This window comes from Nothobranchius furzeri, chromosome 14, assembly GCF_043380555.1.
Source record: "Nothobranchius furzeri strain GRZ-AD chromosome 14, NfurGRZ-RIMD1, whole genome shotgun sequence".
Classification (NCBI taxonomy): domain Eukaryota; kingdom Metazoa; phylum Chordata; class Actinopteri; order Cyprinodontiformes; family Nothobranchiidae; genus Nothobranchius; species Nothobranchius furzeri.
In genome coordinates this window covers 17,175,424-17,202,434 of record NC_091754.1, presented here as the reverse complement: position 1 = coordinate 17,202,434, position 27,011 = coordinate 17,175,424, and the positions used below count along the sequence as shown (strand labels likewise).

The 27,011-nt window shown below is 39.2% G+C and overlaps 1 protein-coding gene across 2 annotated transcripts in view; it reads right to left on the bottom strand.

Annotated features, from left to right (window-relative positions):
- edar (ectodysplasin A receptor) overlaps positions 1-27,011 on the bottom strand; it is a 48,339-nt gene that overhangs the window by 6,991 nt on the left and 14,337 nt on the right. The window contains exons 3-9 of one of the 2 annotated variants that reach the window (XM_015966695.3): positions 23,937-24,056; positions 16,309-16,490; positions 11,998-12,083; positions 6,451-6,528; positions 6,222-6,347; positions 6,054-6,128; positions 3,195-3,267 (exon numbers count right to left, since the gene is read on the bottom strand). In XM_015966695.3, coding sequence (XP_015822181.1) covers positions 3,195-3,267; positions 6,054-6,128; positions 6,222-6,347; positions 6,451-6,528; positions 11,998-12,083; positions 16,309-16,490; positions 23,937-24,056 — 740 coding nt within the window. The remainder of the gene's footprint in view (positions 1-3,194; positions 3,268-6,053; positions 6,129-6,221; positions 6,348-6,450; positions 6,529-11,997; positions 12,084-16,308; positions 16,491-23,936; positions 24,057-27,011) is intronic. The other variant, XM_015966696.3, reaches the window with a different exon arrangement.

Below are 27,011 nucleotides of genomic sequence, written 5' to 3'. Positions count from 1 at the left end.
GAACGCAGCCGAAAGGACAAGTTCCGGTACAAAAGTGGTGTGTCTGAAAACACAGTTCCGGTTAAAAACCGGATTGAATTGTCCACAAATGTTCCAGAATGTCAGTCTGAAAAGGGCTTGTGTGTGTGTGTGTGTGTGTGTGTGTGTGTGTGTGTGTGTGTGTGTGTGTGTGTGTGTGTGTGTGTGTGTGTGTGTGTGTGTGTGTGTGTGTGCCTCCTCGCAGCAGTGAGAGACAGAGAAAAACGGCTTCGGTCAGAGGCTTGTTAACTCAACAGCATCCAGAATGATAATGAATCATGCATATGGGAAGCCCCTGCAGGCTGATTCTATCAGCCAATCGGATGCTTCCATAATGGTAGGCATGAATTTGAGCCAGCCAATCAGTCAGCAGTGGGTGTGTTGAACCAGTTTGGCTCCAGGCAGACCACCTCAGGAAGATGGCTGAAAAGACATCTGGTTGTGTGCGGGAAAATCCAAGGTTACCCAAATGAGAACACTCTAAGCCCAGTCCAGAAGGAGTAGAGCCGATGCTAGTGTGTAAGTGCCATATGTTTGTAGAGAGTCGGTGGGTGGGCTTAGCATCATTACGGCAGAGCTTCATTGCAGAGCTGCAAAGGAGCAAAACGACAAAAGACCGCCCCCATACCCCCTTTATGACGCCATCACCTAATCTTTTATAAAACTGCCACGATTGCGTCACATTACCGCCACGGTCTGATCTTATTAACGACCTTTATCCTCCCCAGGGAGCCGCGGCAAATCCCGTTTTGCAAACGCTATGGTCCTGTAAAAACTGCTTTTGGGACGAGAAGATAGAGGCCCTTTTACTTTAACAGTGTATGGGGAACTGTCTTGTTGATTTTCTGTAGCAATGAATATGTCACATTGTTCATTGCTCTGATTGGTCCTAGCACTGTCCAGTTGTGTGCAGAGACCGTTTGAAGGGTTAGGACATAGGATGGCTTGCCAGGCTAGAATATTAGTCAGTTTCCAAAAACGAATAAATCGTGTGGAAAAGAATGCAGTTTTGTTGCCATGTCTGATGATGTTTCTTAACTGTTTCTTTGACAGAAAGAAAACAATCCTGTATTTTACAACATGATATTCTGTAGAAGAATTGTATCACCGATGTCGCCGCCTGCTTTGGATTTTCTTGCAAAAAGCTCCTTGTTGACAGAGATTCAAACTGAATACAAGTTTTTCTATGTTACACACTCTTTTCCAAAACACAAACCTACACACAAAATGCCATTGTTCCCCCAGACATCTAACACCCACTCTGGCAACTAGTACAGTGAGTTAGTACATCCTTTGGCATGCTGCATTACTGCACTTTTGACTGTTATTGATGCCAGGAGTGTGTGTGTGTGTGTGTGTGTGTGTGTGTGTGTGTGTGTGTGTGTGTGTGTGTGTGTGTGTGTGTGTGTGTGTGTGTGTGTGTGCGCGCGCGCGCGTGCGCATGTCTCATCAAATCGTTTTTCTTGATTTACACCCCTTTCATTGTTTGAACAACTGTAGCAATTAAAGCATGCATGCTACAAGTACCATAACATTTAGACATGTCTGTATGTATGTTTATGTGTAGCACTACATTTTCAAGAGTTACACTTCCCTCTGCACACATTGACAAGCAGCTATAATGCACCATTGTCCTCCTATGAGGGATGAGGAGTATGATGAGGGAAAGGTGAGCAAACCATCTTTCTTTTGTTGTCTGCTAGAACATGCTTTCACTTGGTGGTGCGTTTTATGTGAAGCTTGGAATAAATACCCCCATCCTCTCTGACAACTACCCGCACTGTCCTACTCTCAGCATGTTTAGGCTTCAGGGCTAAAATGGGTTGCCTCAAAGCCCATCCAAACCCACCTCTCTGCCTATTCCAAAGCCACATAATGGGCTAAATGCTTTATTACTTAATTAAAAAAAGTCAACTGATCTTATTCAACCTCTCACACACAGTGCATACATACGGGATTCACAAAATAGAGCCCAAGGCAACAAAACAACTACTGCAATGGCTTGTTCTGTGGTGCTTTAATTATGAGAAGATTGTGGGTAAATTATGAAGGAATATGTCGTGTTGAATCTTTGTGACCTAGGATTCAAACACAATGCTCAGAAGCGGTGTGTGTAAGCACTGAACTTTATAACCTGTACAGTATAGACAGAGCCACAGAAATTGATTGGTAAGCTGGGTTGATGGGGCATGAACAATCTCCTCTGCAACTGGATCCTACATTTTCCACCAAACACTCTCTACTATGTTAGTATAAGTAGCAAATCCTCCAGGATCACCAGCCTGAGCAGAGGTATCCCACAGGGATGTGTGCTCAGTCCACTGCTGTTCATTCTTATGACACACATCCTTATCACTCAGTTTAGCATAGATCACATCATGTATGGAGGTGACATGGCATGGTGGAGTTCATTGACAAGAAGCAATTTGAATACAACAGGTCAGACAGCTAATGAGTTGGTGCCATGACAACAAACTATCCCTGAATGCGGTCAAAACTAAAGCCTGGTTTACATGGAAGAATGTTTAAATTGATTTTCAAACCATTAGACCACGCATGGTGATAAAAAACATGGATGTACCAGTTTCGATCCGGAGTGTGTGGTGGACGGCAACTCTGAAAATACTGCACACTACAAACAGACCACCTTCATTCAAGGACACCCTTCACTTGGACAGGAAATCTTACAAAATAACTTCAAAGTAAACAAACATGGCAGAGTTTTAGCATGTTGCACACCTTTGTCACCTTGCTTTCTGATTAATACATCATACTGAACAGATTGCACATTCTTTTGTCGCCAAAAAGTAGACGGAGACAATCCAACATGTTTGAAAGCCCAGATTTATGATCCAAGCAGTCCTGATGTCGTTATGAACAGACCAGAGCACTAACACACCACAAAAGGTAAGATTATCTGATAAGATTATCTTTAAAGCCTTTACGATAATCATCCACATCCTTAAGACCATCAGAAAGGGGATCCTGCAGTGTGAACTGAGCTAAGGATATCAGGAAGAATCCTATCCCACCAGCTCAACCGTTTGCTAACATGGGTCTGGTATTTGCTGGTTTTCTTGCTTGTGTGATTTTTACCCTGTCGTGTCGTTCCTTCAGAGAAACATTTATTCACTTCTATCAGTCAGGAACACAGATGTAGAGCTTAAATCTCTCACCTTTTCACCACCTTCTGAGGAGGAGCTTTCAGTTTATCATACTCTTCTTTTTCGGAGAAGATGACCGCACTTTCTGTAAGACAGAACATTTTTAATTTGTAATGCAAGAAAAAGGCAAAGAGACACAAATAAAGATCTAAACAGTGTGAAACTGTAAACATCAAATTGTACCTTTCTTTAAGTGTTAATCAAAACAAGACAATCCAAAAATAAACATGGTGCATTATTTTGATACAGATAAACTTCAACACTAAAGTCTCACATTTTCACTATATCTCACTCAAAAATGGACACTGAGTAACTTTCACATCTTAAAACTGAAGAACAGATCTTGAATTAGGATGATTTGGTAGAAAACAATCTGGAATCTTTTGAAGTTTCAGCGTCACATTGGATTAACGGATAAAACAATTATTGTGAGCATGATGTGAAATTAGACTGTCATCATGGCTACAGACAGGGATAGACAGCCTAATGATCGCATTTCTAAGACGAGTGTGTGTGTGTGTGTGTGACAGAGTTAAAGCGTCTATGTCTTTCATCTTAGAGCCTTATTATGTCGGTGTCTACGTGAGTGGCAGCAAGCTCCGGTAGAGCTCCAAGCAATGGGCTTCTCTCCCACACCAGTCATCCAAAGTGCACTCACACCCACCCACCCACCCACCCACCCTCCCACAACCACACCCACACACACCCTCACCTACACACACATTTTCCTTCACGTAAGACAACATAAGTCTAAGGAACGACCAAATATGTATATTTAATATTCACCAGGTCGGTTTTTCAAGTTATGTGTGTGTCTACATTAGTTAGTGCCCATATGTGTTTTTTCTCATTCACACCACATGCAAGTTGTTAGTCAGTCAGTCTGGGAGTGAAATTGAACAGAGCATCATTGTGAAGAGAATTGGCGCCTAAAGCAACATATGGCTTCAGCTTTGGAAACTTCACATTCCATCACGATACACTCATCACTTTGCATGTCTGTTAGAATACAGTGTACACACACACACACACACACACACACACACACACACACACACACACACACACTTTACAATGCACATTAATATACATATATTATTCTACAAACCACCAATTTGCACATTCATAAACATTCAAAGTCGATCCTGTATTAATATTTTGATGAGATTCAGTCAGAGCTGATCAGGCGATAACTATTCTCTAACTTTGATCGGTATCGTACCCCTCAGCGCTCACACTGTTTCTCCTAATCAACACATCTCTACTAAAGTAAGAATTAGTGATAATTAAAGACTGCATGGTGATTTCTGTTTAAACTTTGCTTTACTGAGTATTTTTTGGCCATTAAAGCATGGAGTTGAGTGTCTTGTTACTGTTTAGTTTTTGTGTGTTTGTAGTACTTTTTTTTGGTTTGACTTGCCCTCAGATCCAGTTTTAAGCTGCATCAGATCCCGTGTGTGTATTTAGTTTACAGAGTAACATGTGTGAGGAGTTACTGGAGACACTTTAATGACCAGTTCATGACTGTTGTCCTGTTTATTTTTGCTGATTGGAGATAATTAAAGCACAAAAACAAAAGGGTGTTCGGCACAGAAACAGTCTTCATTGCTTTAAACCGCATCTTCATAGTTAGTGAGTCTTTATGAAGGAATTAATTTTAAATGATCAGCTTATTGATTCAAAACTGTTATAATACTTACCGATTCTTATTACGACTCATTTAATAGTTCTAGGGTTGATGGAAAAACAAGCTGGAGATGGCCACGCCCACCCCTTATCTGCTCAGGTTGCTATAAGCTAAGAAGCTCCCATATCAAAGAAGAGCTTGAAGTAGAGCCACTACTACTCTAGCAGCTGCTCTCTCTTGTGTGTGAGAGGAGGATCTACTCTACTTTTTCCATTAGTGATGTCACAAACGGGGACTTTTCAAAATGGCTCCTTTTAGACACATAAATCCTAAAACCAAACACTTTAGAAAACAAATAGATGTTTTTTTTTGTTTTGTTTTTTAACACTTGGAGTGTTCTTAGGGGCAGTAGAGATGCACAGGGCAGTAAACAAGGATGCACAACATTGTCCCCTCTAAGGATACAATCTCCAAAAGCTTAACAAAAAAGTACTGTCATTTTACCTGTACTTTTAATTATTGTTGATGTAATTTCACCATTATCTAAAAAAATAAAGATATAAATGTTCATTTTTGTATAGTAACACATAGCATTTTACTATTTTAGCAAATATTTATATCTTTTCATGGATAAAAATGCTAAAAATGAATATAATTTATTGCTAATAGGAGAATAGTAGAAGTTTCAACTTATTTTTCTGTCAGGCCTTCTTTGAGCCACAAAAACTAAAATTATACATAAAGTTGCAGCCTGCAACAGAAATTAATGCCAAAAAAAAATAATAATGATGCTCATAAACACTCTAAGTGAAGAGTCTAAACATTTTTTCCCAAATGCAAAAAATAAATAAATAAAAAACAGGAATGGTAACTTTGTATTCAGACACAAGGACAAAATTGTTTTCAGTTACTGCAACTGATTTTCAGAAACCTGACTCAAACGTGTCATGCAGATTTGGGGAAGGCAGGAAGAGAACGTGCAAAGTTGAAAATGGGCCTGAGTTTGCATCCAGAAATGTGTGTGGGGTTAAAGTCATGTACACAAATCTATAACAAGATTGTGTTACATGTAAACTAGACAGAGTCGAATCAAAAGCAGGATGAGGTTTTACCACAATACCACCATGCATGGAGACAAACTTTTAATATTACAGATTTGTGATCATGACATGAAAAGAACAGGAAAGACCCTGAAAACAGAGTCTGTCATTCATTCATGGGTCTGTTTGTGGAGTCTGGCTCACCAGGGATCTCTTTTTTGTCTTCGTGTTTGTTAGTCTGAGCCTCCACTGCTTTCACGACTTGCCCAGAGCAACACGCTGCAGAAAAAAACACAAGCACACAAAACTTTGTAAGAATTAGCAAATCCAGCCTTTAATGTGATAGTCTGTGTGTGTTTGAGTGGGCCTCACCTTGGCTGTTCGGCTTGGCCTTCAGGATGTAAAACATTATGATGAGAACGATGGCGATGGCCATGATGAAGATGGTTGACATGGCAATAATGAGTGCTGTTGCTAGGTGACCCTGTCCTGGAGCTTCTGAGCAGTGGATGACATGAAATAGAAAGTGAATGTGAGTAGGTTTGTGGGTGACAAAAAACAGAATAACAGGCATGTTATTAAATAGTCATTTTGTTCCTACCTTTATTTAGATGAGGGAAAACTGTGGTGCTGCCAGCATTAATTAGAGGTTTTAATTTAGACTTGTTGGGTTGCATGCCTGTAAAACACAAACATTGATTCATATATGTGCAAAAACACTAACCAAATACATAAACATGATGTGCTTCCAGTTCATTATCTGCTGGTGAATCGGTTAAATGATCCGGTTCTGTTTAGCTGCTGAGTGTTACTGTAAGATGAGCCCAGTTTACTCATATTTTTAATACATTTGCAGAGGTCTCTAGTAGGAATGAATGCCTTGTGAGGTGTACTCTGTGGAATAAAAGCTCAGATGCTCCTGTTTCAGGACCACTCAATCAATCAATCAATCAATCAAAGCTTTATTTATAAAGCGCCTTCCGCGACCCTGTCAGGAAGCCCAAGGCACTGAAGAGAGAAAAAGGTAAAAACATTAAAGTAGAAAACAAATGGGTAAAACAAGAGGTAAAGAGACCAATGAAAGCAGGGAATTAAAATCAACATAAATGAAGGCCTAACTCAAACACTTTCAGGGAATGCCAAGCGGAGGAGGACGTAGAAGTTAGATGGATGATTGGCTAACAGCAACCTGACTCTAACCCCTGCTTTCCACAGGAGCCGTCAGCAGCACGTTACTGCAGCAGCACGTCTTGCTCGCGTAAGCTGCTGCTTGGCCCTTCCCACGAGATGCGAAGCAGCAGGGGGGCAGCTGTCACCGACCGAGCACGAAGTCACACGAGTGACTTCGTCAGTAAACACAACAACAAGCAGGAGAAAACTACAACATGGTTTGTGTTTTATGTTCTGTCCGTTTTATAATCGCCAATGCGGACCTGAAAAACAAAGTAGACCACTAGCTAGGTGATAACTTCTCACGGGGCCGCACAGTTAGTAACCTTTCTTAAAAGTAAAGCAACCGGAAGGCAGTACGTTTCTTTATTCTGAAAATCTCTGTAGCTTCTCTCCATTTCCGCGTCCGACTTCCCGTCTTTCCTTCCCCAAAAATGTCGAACTTGACCCGTTTCAGAGGCGTCGCGCGTAGAAAATAGAACCGGCGCGTAAAGGCCGCAACGTGCTGCTCCTGAGACGCGGCCGACTCGCGCAGCTGACGGCTCCTGTGGAAAGCCGGGGTTACACTGACCATTTTCTTTGTAATGTTGATGTTTTATCCCCACAAATACCACAAGCCTGGAGGCGTTCTGCTGTGTGGTGGAGTTGCTAATGCTAGCTTCTACTAATCGAGACGTTCTTTGCCGTTTCCTGGACACTAAACCAACGACGGCCTCCTCTGTTGTGAGCCAGATGGGGTCAGTCCATGAATGTTGCGTGACAGTGTGACATAGATCTGTGAGACTTTTCTGAAATGAGAGTTTCACCGTCTGTTTTCTCTCAGAAGCTAATGGAGGACATAGGAGTGGACAGCAATTTTCATGTTTAGCCTGCATGTTAAACTCGGAAGTAAAAAAATGGCTTCCAAGTCAACCCGCTCTTTAAGCAGCTTGTTCTGGTAAATTGTCTTCATGGAAAATGTAATGATTTACAAGGATTATACAACAAAACTGTGAAGCTGTGAGATTGTTTTGTACAGATGTGTTGATGCAGCATTGACAGAACTGCGGGCTCTATAAAAGTCTTGCTATGTCCGTCCCTAGTGAACCAGGCATCATCATTACTGACCAAGAAAAAATGGGTTTTGAAGCAATAAAACTAAAATGAATGAAAAGCAAAAACAATCAGTTTATTTATGTCTTATGATGTCTGGATTTGGCTTTTTTGTGAATATTTAGAGGCAAGCTTCATGTGCCAGCACCCATCAAGGATGGTATGTTTGCATTTGTTTTCCGAATGCTGCTGCACGACAACATATCTCAAGCAAAAACCTTTTGGAAAAGCAAAAGTTCAGCTCCGACAGCAGTTAAAGTCTGACTCTCTCCCACTGAACGGGATGGCGGAAAGCAGTCTGCCTCCATCTATCTATCTATTGCTTCCAGTCCTCCACCTCTGGATTTTTCATCAACTCAATTTCCTCTTGCCTAATGGAGCTGTAAACTCCCGGCAGCACATAAATCACATCTTTTAATCAGTCTTTCATTGAGTTGATATACTAGAGACCTCTTTGGCATGTGCCTCGCCGTCTTTCCTTGGTCTCAGGGCCTCGTGTCACCACATATACACACAAACACACTCACACAAACCAGCACCCTGTGGCTGCAGACATCAACTCCGGGTATGTGTTTACGCTTCTCCGGATGAGGACGTGAGTCTGAAATGGAATTCTGTTTAGCGTCTTGTGGTTTAATCTCTTAATCAAGCTGAACACTCGGCAAAATGACAAACCTGCTGGCCGATCAAGGTACTTAGAGGTCTAAACAAAAGGAGCAGAAACTAAAGGGAGGATTGGGTGTACAGCTGTGAAAAAGGTCAGTAGGGATCAGAAGGACAATGTGGAACCGGAGCGGTGCCTACAGGTCCATAAAGCAACCTGCCAAAGAGTAGCATCGGCGCAAGCACAAACATGCTAATCATCCATCTTTCTCATACCCGCCAAAATTTTAATTATCACACACATAGCTAGGTAGGAGCCAGAGTAATTTACAGATTACATGGCAAGTGTCAGCCTGCCTTCACCCTGAGCAAATAAACCCCCCCAGCTTTAGATCCTTTTTTAGAGTTGGCGTTTGGCAAACGTTGTTATCATTTCCCTGTTAAGAGGATTTCAGTTCAGGAGAGACAAAAGCAGTTCAACAGCTTAAACATTTATCAGAAGTAAAGGGGTTGAAAACCTACAAAGAGTGTGTTTTTGAAAAAAATCATTTGTCTGATGAATTGACATTAAGTTGAGGAAATAGTGTGTAACTAGATAATTATATGTGAATATCTGCCGTCTTTGTAAGTAAGAGCCAAAATCCTATCAAACTTGCTCTTTTTTGGGACTTTTGCAGGTCCTACTTGCACTTATTTTGTTTTAAAAAGCAGTTATGGCATGTATTTTATGCACGTGTACAGTATGTACGGCGTGTGTGTGTGTGTGTGTGTGTGTGTGTGTGTGTGTGTGTGTGTGTGTGTGTGTGTGTGTGTGTGTGTGTGTGTGTGTGTGTGTGTGTGTGTGTGTGTGTACAACAACACACTTTCTTGCAGACCCAGGCTGCATTTGGGGGATTTTGTCTTTCAAAACACACTCATTAATTAAATGTGACACAACAACAATAACATTAGTTTCTGGGCTCTTTAATTACACTCAGAGGGGATTTTAAGCAATTACCGCCCCATAAATATCATTCCCACTGCAGAGTGAAACGCAGAGAGACAGAAATACCAAGCTGAGCATTTTGGTGAGCTTTCATTTTTCTAACAACACATCTGTCACATCTTAACAACCCACGAGGAACACAAGCAGACAACATAAATAATTAGCTTGATTTAATTTAAAGGCTCATCTCTAGAGGAAGAATTGATAAACCATTTTCTTCCTATGTCAGTTTTTAATGTTTTTACGTTTGCAAAGTTAAAGCAGAAATCAAGGTAATTTTTTTTTGTAAAATGGCACCCCTAGAGGAGGATAAATGTAATGCACCTTAAAGGCCAAGTCCATAAACAGTTCTTTACTTGTTATTTTGAAAGAGGATTGATTAATCACTAAGAGTTTAACATGTAGGCTAAACATGAAATAGTCTTCTACCCCTTTTTCCTACATTGGCTGCCAATAGGAAATGGACGGTGAAACACTTAGATTCGAAAAATTTAATTGCAAGTCATATTGTTAATTTTGAACTCACCCATCTTAGCTCACGACAGGAAAGGCATTTGTTGATTTAGCATCCAGGAGAGAGCAGGGCACTTCTCGGCTAGTGGAAGCTAGCTGTTAGCGTTAGCAATTCCACAACACGGCAGAACTCCTCTAGACTTGTGTTATTTGTGGAGATAAAACATCAGCCTTACAAAACAAATGGAGTCAGTGGTAGAGTTGTGTTGCTGTTAGCAAATCGGAGGCAAGATGTCCGATTATCAGGAGATACGACTCCAAATCCTGCCCCGTGCTGTGCTCCCCTCTGTTCTGGCTCACTTCTAGTTCCTGAAACAGGAGCACCAGAGCTTCTCCCTCAAAGGATTATATACAAGAGAGCACTGCAAATGTGTTGAAAAAAATGAGTGAACTTGGTCTTTATATATATATATATATATATATATATATATATATATATATATATATATATATATATATATATATATATATATATGTATATATATATATACACATATATTGACATATTGCCCACATAACTTTTACAGATTTCTAAAAATATAATACATAATTATTGAAAGGGGCAAAACCTCTGTATTGGAGCTTTATTGCAATGAGTGGTAAAATGGTAAATGGTCTGTATTTGATATAGCACCTTCTAGAGTCCTGGAACCCCCCAAGGCGCTTTACAACACAATCAGTCATTTACCCATTCACACACACATTCACACACTGGTGGGGATGAGCTACGATGTAGCCACAGCTGCCCTGGGGCGCACTGACAGAGGCGAGGCTGCCGAGCACTGGCGCCACCGGTCCCTCCGACCACCACCAGCAGGCAACGTGGGTTAAGTGTCTTGCCCAAGGACACAACGACAGCGACAGACTGAGCGGGACTCGAACCTGCAACCTTCCGATTACGGGGCGAGTAATTAAATCTGATGGTTAATTTTCAACTAGTGAGAAAGAGTACACTTTAAATTGCACTTGTCAAAGTAAAAACCTTCAAAACATGTTATTATCAATATCTTCACAGCTCCAAGGCATGGGATTTGAACCTACAGCATGTTTGACTTTGTAATTTTTTTAATACCTGAAGACACAACATTAGATTAGATCACGTTTAAGCGAGTTTACACATGCGGCACATCCAGCATGAGAAACTGTGGTTATTTAATTATTAGAAGCTCAAATGGAAAATGGAAAAATAATTGGCAGTGATGTTTTTGTACGATCACAGCAAATGTGAGATGAACACGTCGTCAGAAACTGCCACTGGAAATTTGAGATGCATCTGCAGATCCATTCAAAAATCACGTTTCAAGCACATTCTTGGTGTCCTGCGAGCGTAAAGAAATTTTGAGCGACACTCGTGCATGCTCAGATTGACGCATGCTCTCGGGTGTGCGTGGTGGTTAGTGGGGCCGCGATGTTATCGATGAGCAGCAAGGAGCTAGGGAGGCCGTGAGCCAAGAAGGAGGCACCGATGTGTGTGCAAACTACTTCTTTACATCACTGATCCTCCTCACAGAGAGAACGGTGATCAGAGGGTTTGGGAGGCTTCAGCACAACCTCTGACCTTCAACTGTTTCCTCAAACTAAATCCAGGCTCCCAGCATCTGTTTCTGCAAAACCTGTCAACTTTTATTTCCTTTGATTTTTAGGCATGAAACCTTTCAGCAGCTTCTAATCTTGTGAGAGATGTCGGGATGTGATGGTTGGTGTCAAAATGAATGGTTGGAAAAAATATGTTGCATAAAAGCAAAGTAAGAGAAAAGATGATGTGAAAACAAAACCAGGTCTTACATTCTTTGGTGTTGCGTGGGGCATTTTGACAGGAGTGGCAAACCATTCCATACAGGTTCCTGGGTTTGGTCTCCAGCATGTAATACCTACACAACATAAAAATACAACTGGTTAGACTGTTGAACAGTGTGGATTGTCGGGATGTAAAAACCTATTGATAATTGTGTGTTATGATACTGAATCAATATTTAAAACCAGAATTAAAGTGCAAACATTTACTGCATTTCTTTTGTGTGCTGCAATTTAAACTCTGACTGCCAGGTGGCATCAGTTTTCTAGTTAAATTCAGTCTTAAAAATGCAAATATCATCTGGCTTTTTAATATTGCAATATATCGTATCGTCTCCCCCGTATTGTGATAAATATCACATCTCCAGCGTCGTGCCAAAACACACTCCAAGGAGGATTTTACGTTATAATATAAACTGCTGTAATAAAAAATGCAAAAATGTACACAGAAAAAAAAAAAACATTTTTGCACCTGAAAGTTATGACAGCAGGTGTTGGGAGTGTGTTTGTGACCTCCCAACACTTATTCAGTGCATACATATGAGCAGCTGAGGTTAAAAGTTTGACTTCCTATGCAAAAGTGCATAATTGATGCCCTGAAGGCAGCAAGCAGAGCTTGGTACAAATTTCGCCCAAAGTCATAAACTGCATTTAAAATGGAGAAAAAAGGGAAAAGGTTCTGAAGGCTGGAGGACACCAGGAGCGTATATGAGACCTGCAACAGAACAGCTACAGCCTGCAGGCGAGCAGAAGGTTAAGCCACGCATTCTTGCTCAGTAAAACCCAGCAAGCAGATCAGACTTGATGAAGCAACAGAAATAGAATAGTTTCTATGTTAAATATTTTATGAGTTTAGAATGCAGAACTAATGAATACATCACTTATTGTGATTCTGATAGTTTTGAGGGTTTTCAGCTTTAGTTTTCACCTTCTTGCTGTTATTTTTGCACATTTCTTTAATGCTTTTTTCCTCATTCTTCACCACATCACCACACTTGTCTGGAGATTATTGTCAAACTTTGTATTTCATGCTGGTTCAGGTCAGGCATGACCCGAACCGCATCGAATCCAAAGAGATGTTGGAGAATCTGTTCTTGAAATGCACCCATCAGATATCATCTTGTGTTACATTTAATCTTAGATTTCAACCCTCGGACAAAGTCCAAAGAGGTTTCTGACAGAAACGTTGATCAGATTTGATCATTCTAGCTCCAAGTCGCAACCATTTGTGCAATGTTTTTGTACGTTGTGTAAGTAGAACACAACAAATCATTTAAGAACAACGGACACTTCTGCTTCTACTATTGCGGCTCCTACTGTTGCATCTATTGTTTCCCAGATTCTTTTAGGCTACCAATCATTTTTATAACCACTCTGTCTGAAAATAAACAAAGCACAGTTCCTCTGGGAATTATTTTCCAGAAAATGAAATGATGAAGGAATCATGCAGATGGATTAAATATGTTTAGGCACATGGAAATGATTGCAGGTTAGCGGCGCACGTAGAAAATGTGCATTTTAAATCGTTATGCCAGAATTATGTGTCATGTTTTAAATCTCATTTGGCATATGTAGGTGCACTCATGTACACAAGCCAGAAGCTCCTTGTCAATTCTCAGTGCAGTTTACTGAGTGATACATTCATCTTTTATGTGAGATTATGAATGGTTCACCTCAAAGGGAACAGCTAGATTTAAACTGGTTAGTGCATACTGTCATGATGCATTCACTTTTTGACATCCTGAATCTCTTTTGATAAAAATAATTTTAATTCTAAATAACTTTTATAGTTTGTTTGAATAGCAAACATGTATTCAGGTACTTGTTTAGTGTTGACTGACCTGAGAATTTACAGCCAAATATATTAAATCCCACTCAGAAAATAAAATTCAACTAAACAAGTGATTGATAAAATATTTTATTGTAAAAGAGATTTTGAGAACATTTTTGACTTATTCCAAAACATTTGATATAAATCTAAAATCTCAATTAATTTGATTAAAATGAAAAAAAAATTGTTTTATTATGAATAATCTAAAGTTGTATTAATTCTCTGTATATTTTATTTGGTAATCAGAGCAAAATGGAAGCAAAAATATAAAAACTTCAGTGCAAATGTCATTATTGTCATTGGATTAGTAAGTATTATTGAAGAAAATAATTATTAGTAAAATATTACCTGTGATTCTTCTGATCAGCTACAGGTTTAAACTGAAATTTCAAACTGTTCAGGCCTGTTTTATTTGTCAGGAAACAGGAACACAGACTGTACGGTGCAGCATAAACAGCACACAATTAGACATGACCAGACTGAACTCCCTCATGTAGGAATCAAATCAATCAAAACAAAAACATCCGATCAATTGAGACCCAGAACTGAAACAAAGGAGAGAGATCATCCTGAATGATGACAGGTGGATGTTTTATCAATGAACATCTCTCAGGGTGTGGGAGGGGTCTAAAATATTTTCAGAGCATAAATCTCTCGTTTCCCTGACAAATTCTTCATCACCTACTTTATCATACATTTTACTTCCATGAAACAAACAGGCAAAAATCTCCAAAACAGGGTGGCCTATTTTTGTGGAAGTCAAAAACAAAAACGATATATATATATATATATATATATATATATATATATATATATATATATATATATATATATATATATATATATATATACGCTTCCGCAAATATATATATATATAATATACTGTATATATATATATATATATATATATATATATATATATATATACTGTATATATATATATATATATATATATATATATATATATATACAGTATATTATATATATATATATATATATATATATATATATATATATATATATATATACGCTTCCGCAAATATATATATATATAATATACTGTATATATATATATATATATATATATATATACGCTTCCGCAAATATATATATATATATATATAATATACTGTGTATATATATATATATATATACGCTTCCGCAAATATATATATATAATATACTGTGTATATATATACAGTATATTATATATATATATATATTTGCGGAAGCATCCTCAGCTACTATAAATTCAGTCCCGAGGAACTGTTTCTGGACGATTCTGCTGCTGAACAAATGGAAACCCGTCTCAGCTTTATGTGGTTAATATGTGTAAATTTCATGCAAGCATTTCATTTAATGTGAAATCAATAATAAATGAGTTTCAGGAATCTCTGGCCATAATGAATGATTTGGTACGCAGTCGTTACACAAATTGTTCTGTGTTTTTGTGTTCTACATGTTGTGGTGATTGACCAAGAAACACTACAAGGAAAATTCAAAGAGAGCTCAGACTCAGATCCGTTGCTTTTAGTACTTTGACTTCTTTAAAAGTGTGTAAAAGAAATGAAGTGACCCTTTTTGAGATTTCAATCATTCAAAATATTGTGAGAAGAGGAGATGAGAAAAAGTCACGTAAGGATCTTTGTTTCTTTAGCTTACAAAAACAAAAAAAAATTATTAGCATTTACGCAAACCTGATGCCGTTTTGATGCATTTTGGACACAAGTACCAGGAAACTGGGTTGAAATGAAATGTTTTTGAAGGTATACTTAAATCCTCCTCAGCTGTAAAGTACAGAGGTGGATGAATCATGCTTTGGGATTATACTGCAGTCAGTGATATAAAGTACACAATACAGGAGAAGGGTACATTTATTTACATATCAAAAATGCATAGAAACAAACTTCACGTTATATTTAAGAGGGACACACGAAGACTTTATTCTCTCAAGTTATAATAGCTCTATGGTCAATCCGAAACATGTTTATGAAGTTCTCTGCACTAAATCCCTCTCACATGAAGCAATCTTAGCAGTTGTACTCTTGACATGTTCAGTATCTTCCAGAATGAGGCATTTCAGGGGCTCTGTCAATTAAAAAAATTTAAATAAAGGAGGTAGAACTGGCCACGCCCACCCAACCTCACTCAGGCTTCTATAAACAGAGAAGCTCCAATATCTGGGTGGGGCTCAGAATAGAGCCACTGCTCCTCCATCAGCAGCTCTCTCTTGCATGCGATAGGTGGTTCTATTCTACTTTCCCTGTTTGTGACATCACAACTGTCTGTGACACCAACATTAACATTACTTTAAAAGAAAAGTGCACACAAACAGCCTGAAAAAAACATAGAACAAAGATCTAACTGTGTGGTTAACACCTTCTCACAGTGAACCAGACAGTTTTTTTGCACTGAAAAAAATATATCAATGCTAGGTGCAGTCAATAATGTTGGGTGGTAGTGTGATTTACCCTGGTAAACATGGTCCACACTCTGCATCACGTTCTGGAGTCCCTGCTACCCGAACAGTAGCTTTGTAGAGGGCATCACAGTCCTTGTGGCGCCTGCAGATCTCATACCTTCCTTTAGAGTATTTACCATGTGGACACGGCACGCAGGCAAAGTCCTCATCCTTCACACCGAAACCACAGTTCTGCAGAACACACACACAAACCTTTATTTCATACAGACATCTTGGATTTTACTTAGCAATAAACACCAAATTCATCTAGAAAAAAAAAGTCAATTTATTGTTTGTTTGTTTTTTCAGATCATTGTGATGACACACACTCTTTAAAACACACACATCTGTTTCTAAAATAGTCCTTCATGAAAATCTGGCTCTACTCTTTGGAGATGACAGGAGAGAAATCAGATTGGTCACAAAGGATATGTGTGCACAGCTTTCCATGCATGGAAGTGTTTAGGTCGACTGACTCGTCGTTATGTTTTCTCGCATCGATCTTCTTCAAATGGTGCTTCCTCTCAGTGGGGAGGCCGAAACAGGCCACACACAAAATTACACATGCTCACATTTACAAAAACATACTCCTTTTTCCTTTTTTTGCCTCCTCTTTCATCTGTCTATTAAACACGCCTGTGCCCCGTAGCTTTGGGCTAGTCGGATGGCTCCTAAAGAAATCCCATATCCTCGCCCTTCTGTTTGACGTCTGCAAGTCTTAGTGTGATTATTTTTAATGGAACAGTGCAGCGAGCTATGAGCAGAATCACGTCACTTTGGGTTAGAACGCATCTTGGATCTTTCTCTGTGGGCTTGCTGAGACCCTGCTTCTGTTCATGGGTTCAAACCACTTCCAGAGCGACTGAAAATCTGTTCCTATTAAAAGTAATTTTTTTTTTTTTTGCTGTTTAGAAACTTCCTGGTGACTCTCATTTGAAAACCGATAGTTTTTTTTCCAATTTACTGGCTTTCTAGTAAATATTAGGGATGTGAATATTAGAGCAACTCGCGATTTGATTTGATTCCCATTCTCGGGGTGCCGATTCGATTCAGAATCAATATTTGCAAAGAGTGTCGGTTCCAGGATTAACTACTTTGTTGTACAAGTTAGTTAAAGCTATGGGAAATTTTTATTGTACTTACTGGTTATGCTAAAAAAATGCAGATTTACAAGGTCAAATAAAGTGATTCTAAAACTGTAAACAGAAGCAATCTTTTGGCCAAAAGGCATTTATTTGTGCTTACCTTGTAAAATATAACAAATCTGTAGTTATCTAACAGTGGCTTTGAAAGTAATACGGTCAAATACTTTTCAAGTGGAAACAAGTTTAACATTTGTGTCCTCGACCTGTTTTAAAAAAGTGCCTCAGATTTCTTACAAAGGAAAATGTGTTCCCTCATTTATCAATAACTTAAAATAAATACATGAGTAATCCTGAGTGCTCACTTATCAACTTAGAAAATAAATATGAGAATATCTCAAATTTCTGAGTATGGAAAAAATTGCATTCAAGTGCCCTCTTATCAGCAGACTGAAAAATAAATCATCTCAATTTATGGGACCACAAAAGTAATCGGAGAACTAACTTTCCTAACAAAGATAAAAAAACAGACAAAAGTGCATCTCAAACCGGTAACATGCCAAACATTTGAGTTCTTGGGATCGATTCTGAACCTTTATAATTAAGAATCTCGATTCAGACTTGAATCGATGTTTTTCAGCGCCTCTAGTAAATATCCACAGGTTTTTTTCTCAGAGGACACCATCTAGAGGGGGAGAAATGTATTGCACCTCAAGCCACTTTCCCTACTTCCATGATTACGGCTGGAACCAACGCCTCTCGTTTGTGAACACGCACCTTTCGCCGTCCAAACGAGCAAAAACACACTGTTTTACAAATATTCTCACATTATGCTGTTCATTCATGTCCATAAATGTTGAAAACTCTGCATTAGTCTAGGTACTTCTGCAAACGCTCTGTGGTCGACATCTGTATGTAAGCGAATGTCTAACACTATTGGCCAATGCCAAGTGACGCTCAATTCAAATTGTCTATGGAATGGGGTAGGGTTGGGGTTGCTTAGCAAAAATAATTAGAAACTATTATTTTTACGGATTTCTAAAAAGTCAAACATAATTCCAGCCTCACAAACCATCCCAAATATGGTAAATATATCCACATCGAGAGGAGCCCAGAGCCGGCCCAAGGCTTGCACAGATTATGTGACTGCTTGGGGCCCCCACACCACCATGGGGCCCACCAAAAATCACCAAAATGACTTGAGAAAAAATGTTTTCATAACTTTAAATAATGAAAACTAAATGATATTACACAAGGAAAATATGTAAATATTACTTTCTATATTGTCTTTTGGTATTATGGTGTAGTGATTACACATTCTACACATGTAGTCCTAATTTCAGGAGCAGAAAACAGTAAACTTTACTTTTTTACAATAAATTCAGTGTTTGCTGAAGCTACTTTCACATATTGAAATTATTATATCACACTTCCGCAACACTGCATTGGGAAATACAAATAATTTAGAGCATTTTAGTTGGTTCGTTACTCCTGTAAAGATTAAATTAAAAGCCGTAATGACACTGATATGATGTAAGCTGCTTACAAATGATGCTAACGATAGCGGGTATGTTACACACATAGTTTAGCCAAGGAATGATGAATGAATGATCTGGTGTTGACTTGTTGGTATGGAGGGCTCCAAAAGAAATCTTGCTTGAAGAGCAAGCCACCGCCTACCTGAGTCTTACTCCACGCCCACTTCCTGTTTGAAAATTTCAACAAATGCTGTTGCCTGGCAGACTGCGGGGGTGGAGCCACTAACAAATACACACACACAGGCTCACAACCACATTGTGACATCATAATGTACCACCTAACGTCACAGTGTACCTATTAACCAAGAGTGATGGTAGATTTAAATTCAAATTCAGTGCAGAGTTTTTACCTAAAGAGGGCTCAACACTGACAGTTTTAGGCAGAACATTTAAATTTTGAATAAGATGCACTTAAGTGTCAAATTATTGACTACACATGTCTACAGCAAGATTAGACACTCATTTATATAGTTTATCAGCAAAAAAAAAAAGTGGATTTGGGGGTGACTTGCTCTTTAAGGCCCCACAAAGGCTTGGGTCAGCCCTGGAGGAGCCAGTTGAGGCGGTTCAGGCATCTTGTTAGGATGTCTTCTACATGCCTCCCTGGTGAGGTTTTGCAGGCTCGTCCAGCCGGGAGGAGACCTAATGGAAGACCTTGGACTAAATGTTTCTCATCTGTCCTGACAACGCCTCAGGATTTCCCCAGAGGAGCTGGCCCAAGTAGCTGAAGAGAGGCAAGTCTGGGCCTCATGGATGGATGGATGGTACAAAATAGGGGTGGGCAATATAACGACATAAGGTAGAAACAATATAAAATTGGGTAATGATAGAGTTTTTGGCTCTATTGTGATATCGCAGTAACACATGGCATCACTACGATGTGCACCTGCGCTGACATTGGGACAACAGAATGGCGGTGACTGCAAGCATGGAGTGGGCGGAGGAGGAGGAGTATTCTACACTTTTTGGACGTCTTTATTGTTCTGCAGTATATTTGCCATATGAGGATTTTTAAAAGCATGTCATTTTGACATATATAAACAGAGGAAAAATATATTGCAATGAATATGGTTATTGCACATGCTTCAGATGATATGGCATTATAGGTTTGAGGTCATGTCGCCCAGCCCAAGAACAAAACTGCTAAATAAACAACGTGGTATATTCATTTCTACGGCAATCAGTCAACTGGGCAGTCCGCCATTCACCATCGAAGAAGAAGAAGCAAATACATCCTTTATCAAAAAAAAAGAGGCTTCTATCTGTTCATGTATCAAAGAAAGGCCCAAGTCTAAAACGTCCAAAGTTGATTGATGCCAAAGCTTTTTAAATGAGCGTTGTTCCTGAGCCGGCGCCATCTTGGTAGTTTTTCTCCATCGCAGCTCTGGTGCTTAGCCTGCCCAGCCCAAACGTAGAGCGCTGTGATTGGCAAGACACAAAACTGGTCCTGTTTTTGCTACTAGACTAACAAAATTCCTGAAAGGGGGGGGACTCCAGATTTCTGCTTTAAGCTGTCATCTGGGAAGTTGGGAAAAGAAATACAGGAGGAAAGTGAAATACATTCCAAACCAACATGAAAACATGCATTTGATGCTGAACAGTTTTTTTTTGTGCAAAATTCACTTTTGTCACTCGTTAGATTAAAAAACGTATTTTTCTGTGTTTATACTCATGAATCTTAAGAAGTTTCTTTTGAAAGGGAGCTTCAATGACCTTTGTCATTATGTGATGTATCTAAGTGTGTGTGGGCATGTACTTTTGACGTCTCTGATGTGAGGATTAAAAGCAGGTCACAACACATGCTCACGCACAAAAAAAGACCCCAGGAAAATAGAAGAACATGTGAATTACAGGCTGTGGCACACAGAGAATCAAACAGGCAGGAGAAAGTGTCAAGGAGCCTCTCATCTCAGTGATTTTGTTTAATTTTAGGAAGGTTTTGCTCAGGAATTACTCCAGCAGACTAACCCTCTCTGTTCTACGAGTCAAGTGAATCATCTGATTAAGTTAAAACTCGACAAATTGTAGAAGGGGCGTTCTATATACCTTCTCAGTGTCTGATCCTGGGACTGGGAGATCGGGGTTCCAATCCCGGTCGGATGATACCAAAGACCCAATGCCTCCCTGCTTGACGCTCATCCTTAAAGGGCTTGGATTGGAGGTAAAACCACCAAAAAGTTCCCGAGCACAGCCACTGCTGCAGCTCACCGCTCCCCACGGGGTTGGGTGAAACGGGGAGATGAATTTCACCAGTGTGTGATGACTATGGGACTTTAACTTTATGTGAAAAAATAGAATCGACATTTCAAAAAAGAGAAACATGCATGACATGTAGAGAAAAAAGGGAAATAGGAACAAAGTCTTCCTCCTATTGCTTCATTCTGTTCAGAACCTTCTGCAGATGTTCCCTATTTGTGTGGGATTTGAATAAGATATCAGAAATGAATCCTGTCAGTATGATATCTGTCAAAGTAGAGAAGTAACAAAAATACAGTTCATGTTTCGGGCTATTAAGGAAAAATATAAAACCATATTTTACTTTTATTTCGTGTTTTGTATTTCTTTGTGACCTGAGTTCAATCATGACTATTTTATGTAAATGACAAAAATTAATTCAGGAGGAATTAGTAAAACAAATAATAAAATCAATAAAAATGGGTGGTTTTTCATCTTCTTAAATACTAAAAACTGAGTAAAATACCATTACTTTTAACATAACATATATAATGGTAAATGGCCTGTTTTGGATATAGCGCCTTCTAGTGTCCTGGAACCCCCCAAGGCACTTTACAACACAATCAGTCATTCACCCATTCACACCCTGGTGGTGATGAGCTACGACGTAGCCACAGCTGCCCTGGGGCGCACTGACAGAGGAGAGGCTGCTGCGCACAGGCGCCACCGGTCCCTCTGACCACCACCAGCAGGCAAAGGGGGTTAAGTGTCTTGCCCAAGGACACAGTGACAGTGACAAACTGAGCGGGGCTCGAACCGGTAACTTTCCGATTACGGGGCAAGCACTTAACTTCTGTGTCACTGTCGCCCATAACATAACGCATGTAATGTACATTTTTCTTTAAAGGTGCAATATGTAATAAACAGACGAAGTAAAAATGACAACCTGTGGTCAAATTTAGTTACTGTAGTCAATTTTCTAAGCAAAAAAATCACTTTCTCACTGGTGTTCCGTGGGTTTCATGGCTGTTGCCAGTTATGGACAAGCACCAGAGATGTTTAGATGACAAGCAAAGACGAGTCATACGCAGTAAAGGAAGTAAAACACTGACGGACTCATTATTCACTTCACACCAGGGGCAGATTTAAGATGGATAAGGATCCGGGGCTTAGCCCAGATGAGTGGCATTCTAATTTTTTAATGAAACATTTCAATTTTGATCATCTTAAAGCAGACAAAAAGCGCCATATTACACTTATGAACCAATATGGTGGTATAATACATTATTGTTAGCTGCTATACAGCACTATGAAAACAAACCCTCTCTGGAACTTTACATTAGGATTTTAGCCATGATTATGCAGTAATCCTCACATTTGTTCATATCCTTCCATTAAAGAAAAAACAAAATTCACAAAAGTCACGAAATAATTAAAAATTCAAAATATAGCTAATAGAAAATACCAAAATAAATACCCAGAATTAGAAAGCTCTACTGCCATTGTTCAACAAAGTGCTGCCGGCAAAATGAATCAGCCCCTAAAATGTACACGAGTAATGAAAAAGGAAAAATCATAGAGTAAATAAAAGCACCTTAACCCTTTAACTCCCTCACCAAGACATAAGCACTTCCACTTCAGCTTTTTTTGATGTGGGGCAGTAAGGGCTTTAGCCTAATGTAAATTATTAATATTAACAATAAAGTCACTGTAATAATATTAAGGTAAAATAATGCTATATGATAATGTTACGCCTTTTCCTCAAACAAACCCCACATTTTCAACAATTTTCTTGTTTTACTATTTTTTTCTTGTTGAGTTCATTTATTGCTTGAGTGTTCTGTAGGGACTTTGGAAATGCTGGCGTCCGAAAGTAACATAATTACGAGTAGGTTCATTTGTATGAAGTTTTTGGTGCACGTGTGCATTCAGAGTGGCGATCACTCGGGGAAATAAACAGTTCTTGAGCCGTGAAATAAAAGTTAGTTTTTGAATTGTGGTTGGAAAAAAATAAAAAACACAAAACGGTAATGAGCTGAGGGTTAAAGCACCTGTCAGCAGGTGCAGACGTCTGAGTCTCAGAAATCATTTGGCTGCAGTGGTCTCCCCAAAGTGTTGTTCAACACAACATTAGTTTGTGGCCCATGTTATTTTCATTTCTTATATTTCTGTTGAACTACAGTTTGAAAGCAATGTGATGATTTTAGATTTACTATTACTTCTTACTATAACTTTTTCCTGTAGCTCCATTCCTGTTTCTTGTTCCACTGACTGGACTAGAAAGTCGGCACTTGAGGAGTAAAATTCAAGACACGAGTGTCTTAATGACTATATAATTCACTCCTGACTGCAGCTGTCTCTGTGAGCCGGGTGGGGCACCCTGAGGTGCCCACTGAAGCGTTTACCTGTGCTGTGTTTACTTTGGCTGTCTGCAGACAGACTGATGAACACTAAATCACTATGTGACTACCGCAAATCATCCAGCATAATGCATGCCTTCACATGGAAGTCAATGGGCTCAAAAAACCATAAAGAGATTGTTCATTTGAATTAGGACACCCTTCAGTGTGCAGCGGTGTCTGTGTGTGGGGGGGAGTGTGTGGGTGTGTGTGTGGGTGGGTGGTCTGAGCATAACTGACACATACCAGGTTCAAAATGTCAATTTCTTGCAGTCACGAACAGTCATGTTTATTCAAATCCTGAATTGAAATATTTGCTAAAATACATTTAAGGTGCATAAACACATGAAAAAAAAAACCTATTTTAAATTCAAAATGAAAACAAACAGGAGCGTGGCCTTAATGAATGGCTTTCCTGTGTGTGCTTCATGTGTTTACTCCCACCATGTGTGGTTCCTGTCCCGGCTGGCATTGAGGACAAGCCTGGCAGCTGTTGCTGGTCTGGTTGAAGAACTCATTTTCTCCACAGCTGGAATGCTCGGCACCAGCGAACATACAACACACCTGGAGGGGACACAGAGAGACAGACAGGTGGAGAGCTCAGTGAGTGGAGACAAAGGAACGACTGCTTAAATAACACTTATATGTAATGCAATTGCAGCATGACAGGACTCAGGGCAAGAAGTTTCCAATTCAAAATGAGCAAATTCCACCTGAAGCTGGGCTTGAGGGAGTCACCAATTGTCATAACATGATGTGTTCTAAGAATGCGTAAAGAAAAAGCATGTTTGGTCTTTTTTGAGATTTTTTCAAATATATACACAAACACATTACACATATCTATGTGTTTACATTTCTTATTATTTAATTATTCAGATCCCTTAAAATATGTAGTTCTCTCTCCATCATCCAATATCTTATTAAGTTTTATCTGCTTGCAGCACAAAGTGCAAGGAATTCTTTCAAGAAGAATGAAGTTTTTAATTCTGATTTTATAGAACAATATTAGGTGTACTGAATGATGGAGGTGGTGTTTAGTAAAACCAGGCAACTGACCAGTTTCGAAGCCTGTGATGCTCAGATTTGCAAACACTAGCTTTGTGCACACTAAGCAACGAGGAGGTTGTTGAGACAACATGTGTTTACAAAGACACACGGTGGAAATAACACACCTCACTTCTAGAGGCAAAACGTCTCTGAAACAAAAACAATCATTAATTTTTATGTGAATACTTATTAAAAAGTTGGGTTTGAGGTTGAGGTTGTGGTAACATTAAATGTAGTCGAGTTGTGGTTTTGGGTGCATTTGAGAAAAGTGAAATTAATGTTTCATCCCCTACAGTGATGGAAACATGAATGTGCATGTGTGCGTGAATGCATGCACGCGTGTGCGTGCGTGCATGCATGCATATGTGTGTGTGCATGTGTACATGTCAGGGTGTGTGAGTTTGCGCACTGTGTCATTGTGGTCTAATGTAATAACTAGCAGCTGGTATTTGTAGCTTTTCCAGCATTCTTTGTCCTTTTCCAAACAAGCTAACTGACTTTTAACAATCATCTGCTGTCCAGAACATGACAGAGCAAAAACAAATGAGTGCATGACTAAGTTTCTCCATCTTTCTGTGTTGTTTTAATAATATCTCCCTGCTTCTTTCCTGTTCTCCATAAGCATCGACAGACGCAGAGCTCTGTTTGAACAAGTGTTCATTAATGCACATGAGCAGCATTCTTCTCTGGCCAGATAATCTGATAATAATATAAACCAGAGTGAACACGGACTGACCCTTAGTTTACGTGCCTGATGAACAGTTGGTGTAAATACAGTCCAACAAACAGTTGGGCTGTATTTACACAGTGAGATTTTGTGGCATCTAGTGGTGAGAGTGGGAACTGCACATGCTCCACAATCCATCGCCCCTCCACCTTACAATTTATTATTAGAAAAGTATAATAATCTGATGTGCAGACAACAATTTCAACTAAAATGTCTTTCAAAGAACAAATATGAGTTCATATTTCTTACACCTGTTGTTTTCACAGTGCACAAGAATGGAGACTGACACTGATGCATATTTCAGCTTTTATGTTTTTGTGCGTTATTATTATTATTATTATTATTATTATTATTATACATTTTTTGTATATTTGTATGTTTTCACTGAAGTGCCAGAATCGATCCATGCTTCTAAGGCAGTTTCAGGGTTAGTTTATGGAAAGCGTCCTGATGATGATGTGAGAAGAACAATCTTCTGGATTTCTTGGACAGTTGGGTTTCCAGGAATCTGTTTTGTTCTCTTTTCCAGTCCCTCCTTGATGAGGCCAAGTGCTCCCACTACGACGGGTATTGTTGTTGTCTTCATCCCCCACATTCTTGTGACTTCTATTTCCAGGTCCTTCAAGCTCCTTGGTGGTGACATTTTGTTCAGATGGGATGGTCATATCAATCATGAGGCAGGTCTTCTCTTCTTTGTTTTTGATGATTATGTCTGGTCTGTTGACCATGATTTCTGTATGTGTCGATTGGCATGTCCCACAACACTGTGATGTTGTTGTTTTCAGTCACTGTTGGTGGTTGGTGTTCATACCACTTATCTGCAGCTGGTAGATGGAAATGTTTGCAGATCTTCCAGTGGCTATAGCTTGCTGCCCTGTCGTGTCTGTGGATGTACTCAGTTCTGGCTAGAGTGGGGCAGCCTGAGAGAATGTGGTCAATGGTTTCTTCATATTGGCTGCACATTCTACACATGGGGTCTGTTCCATCTTTAATGATCTTGTGGTGGTATGATCTCGTTGACAGGCTCTGGTCTTGTGCTGCTATCAACAATCCTTCAGTTTCTGCCTTCAGTCCTGCACTGCGTAGCCACTGATGAGTATGATCTTGTTCTGTTATTATTATTATTATTATTATTATTATTATTATTATTATTTGCAACATTGCTGGTGCAAAATAAAACACTGAAAGAAGAAATAAAACTTTTTTTATAATATAATATGGACAACTGCAGGTATTTAAAGCCCAAATGTTCTTTTTGCTCTCAATTTCTTCCCAGACCAAACTGTGAAATGCTATAAACACGATTTCCATCACATGTCTGGGGTAGATCATTGGTTTATGCATGATGACATTCTTTTTTCTCTTCATGCAATGTTCAGTGCAAGGTACTTGAGCACCTTCTTTCATAAAGAAAAGCTGGTTTCATTCAGAAAAATTACCTTTACACTTAATACTTTTAAACTGGTTGGTAGTTTTTATTTGTCTTACTAAAAGGTTAAAAGGTAAAAGGTGTGTGTGTGTGGGGGGGGGGAGGGTGCATATTAGGAGGTCACATTAGAAATTAAGCAGCTGTAGCCAAAAGGTGTCAACATATTGTTTGTTTTCTGTCTAATTTTCATCCTCACACTCATAAACAGCTGGAAAACCTACCTCCCATCGTATCATTCTACAAAATCAGCTGTGTCGCAATATTTTGAAAAAAATTAATCAATCAGGCCACCGGAAGAAGGATTTTTCTTTTCAGC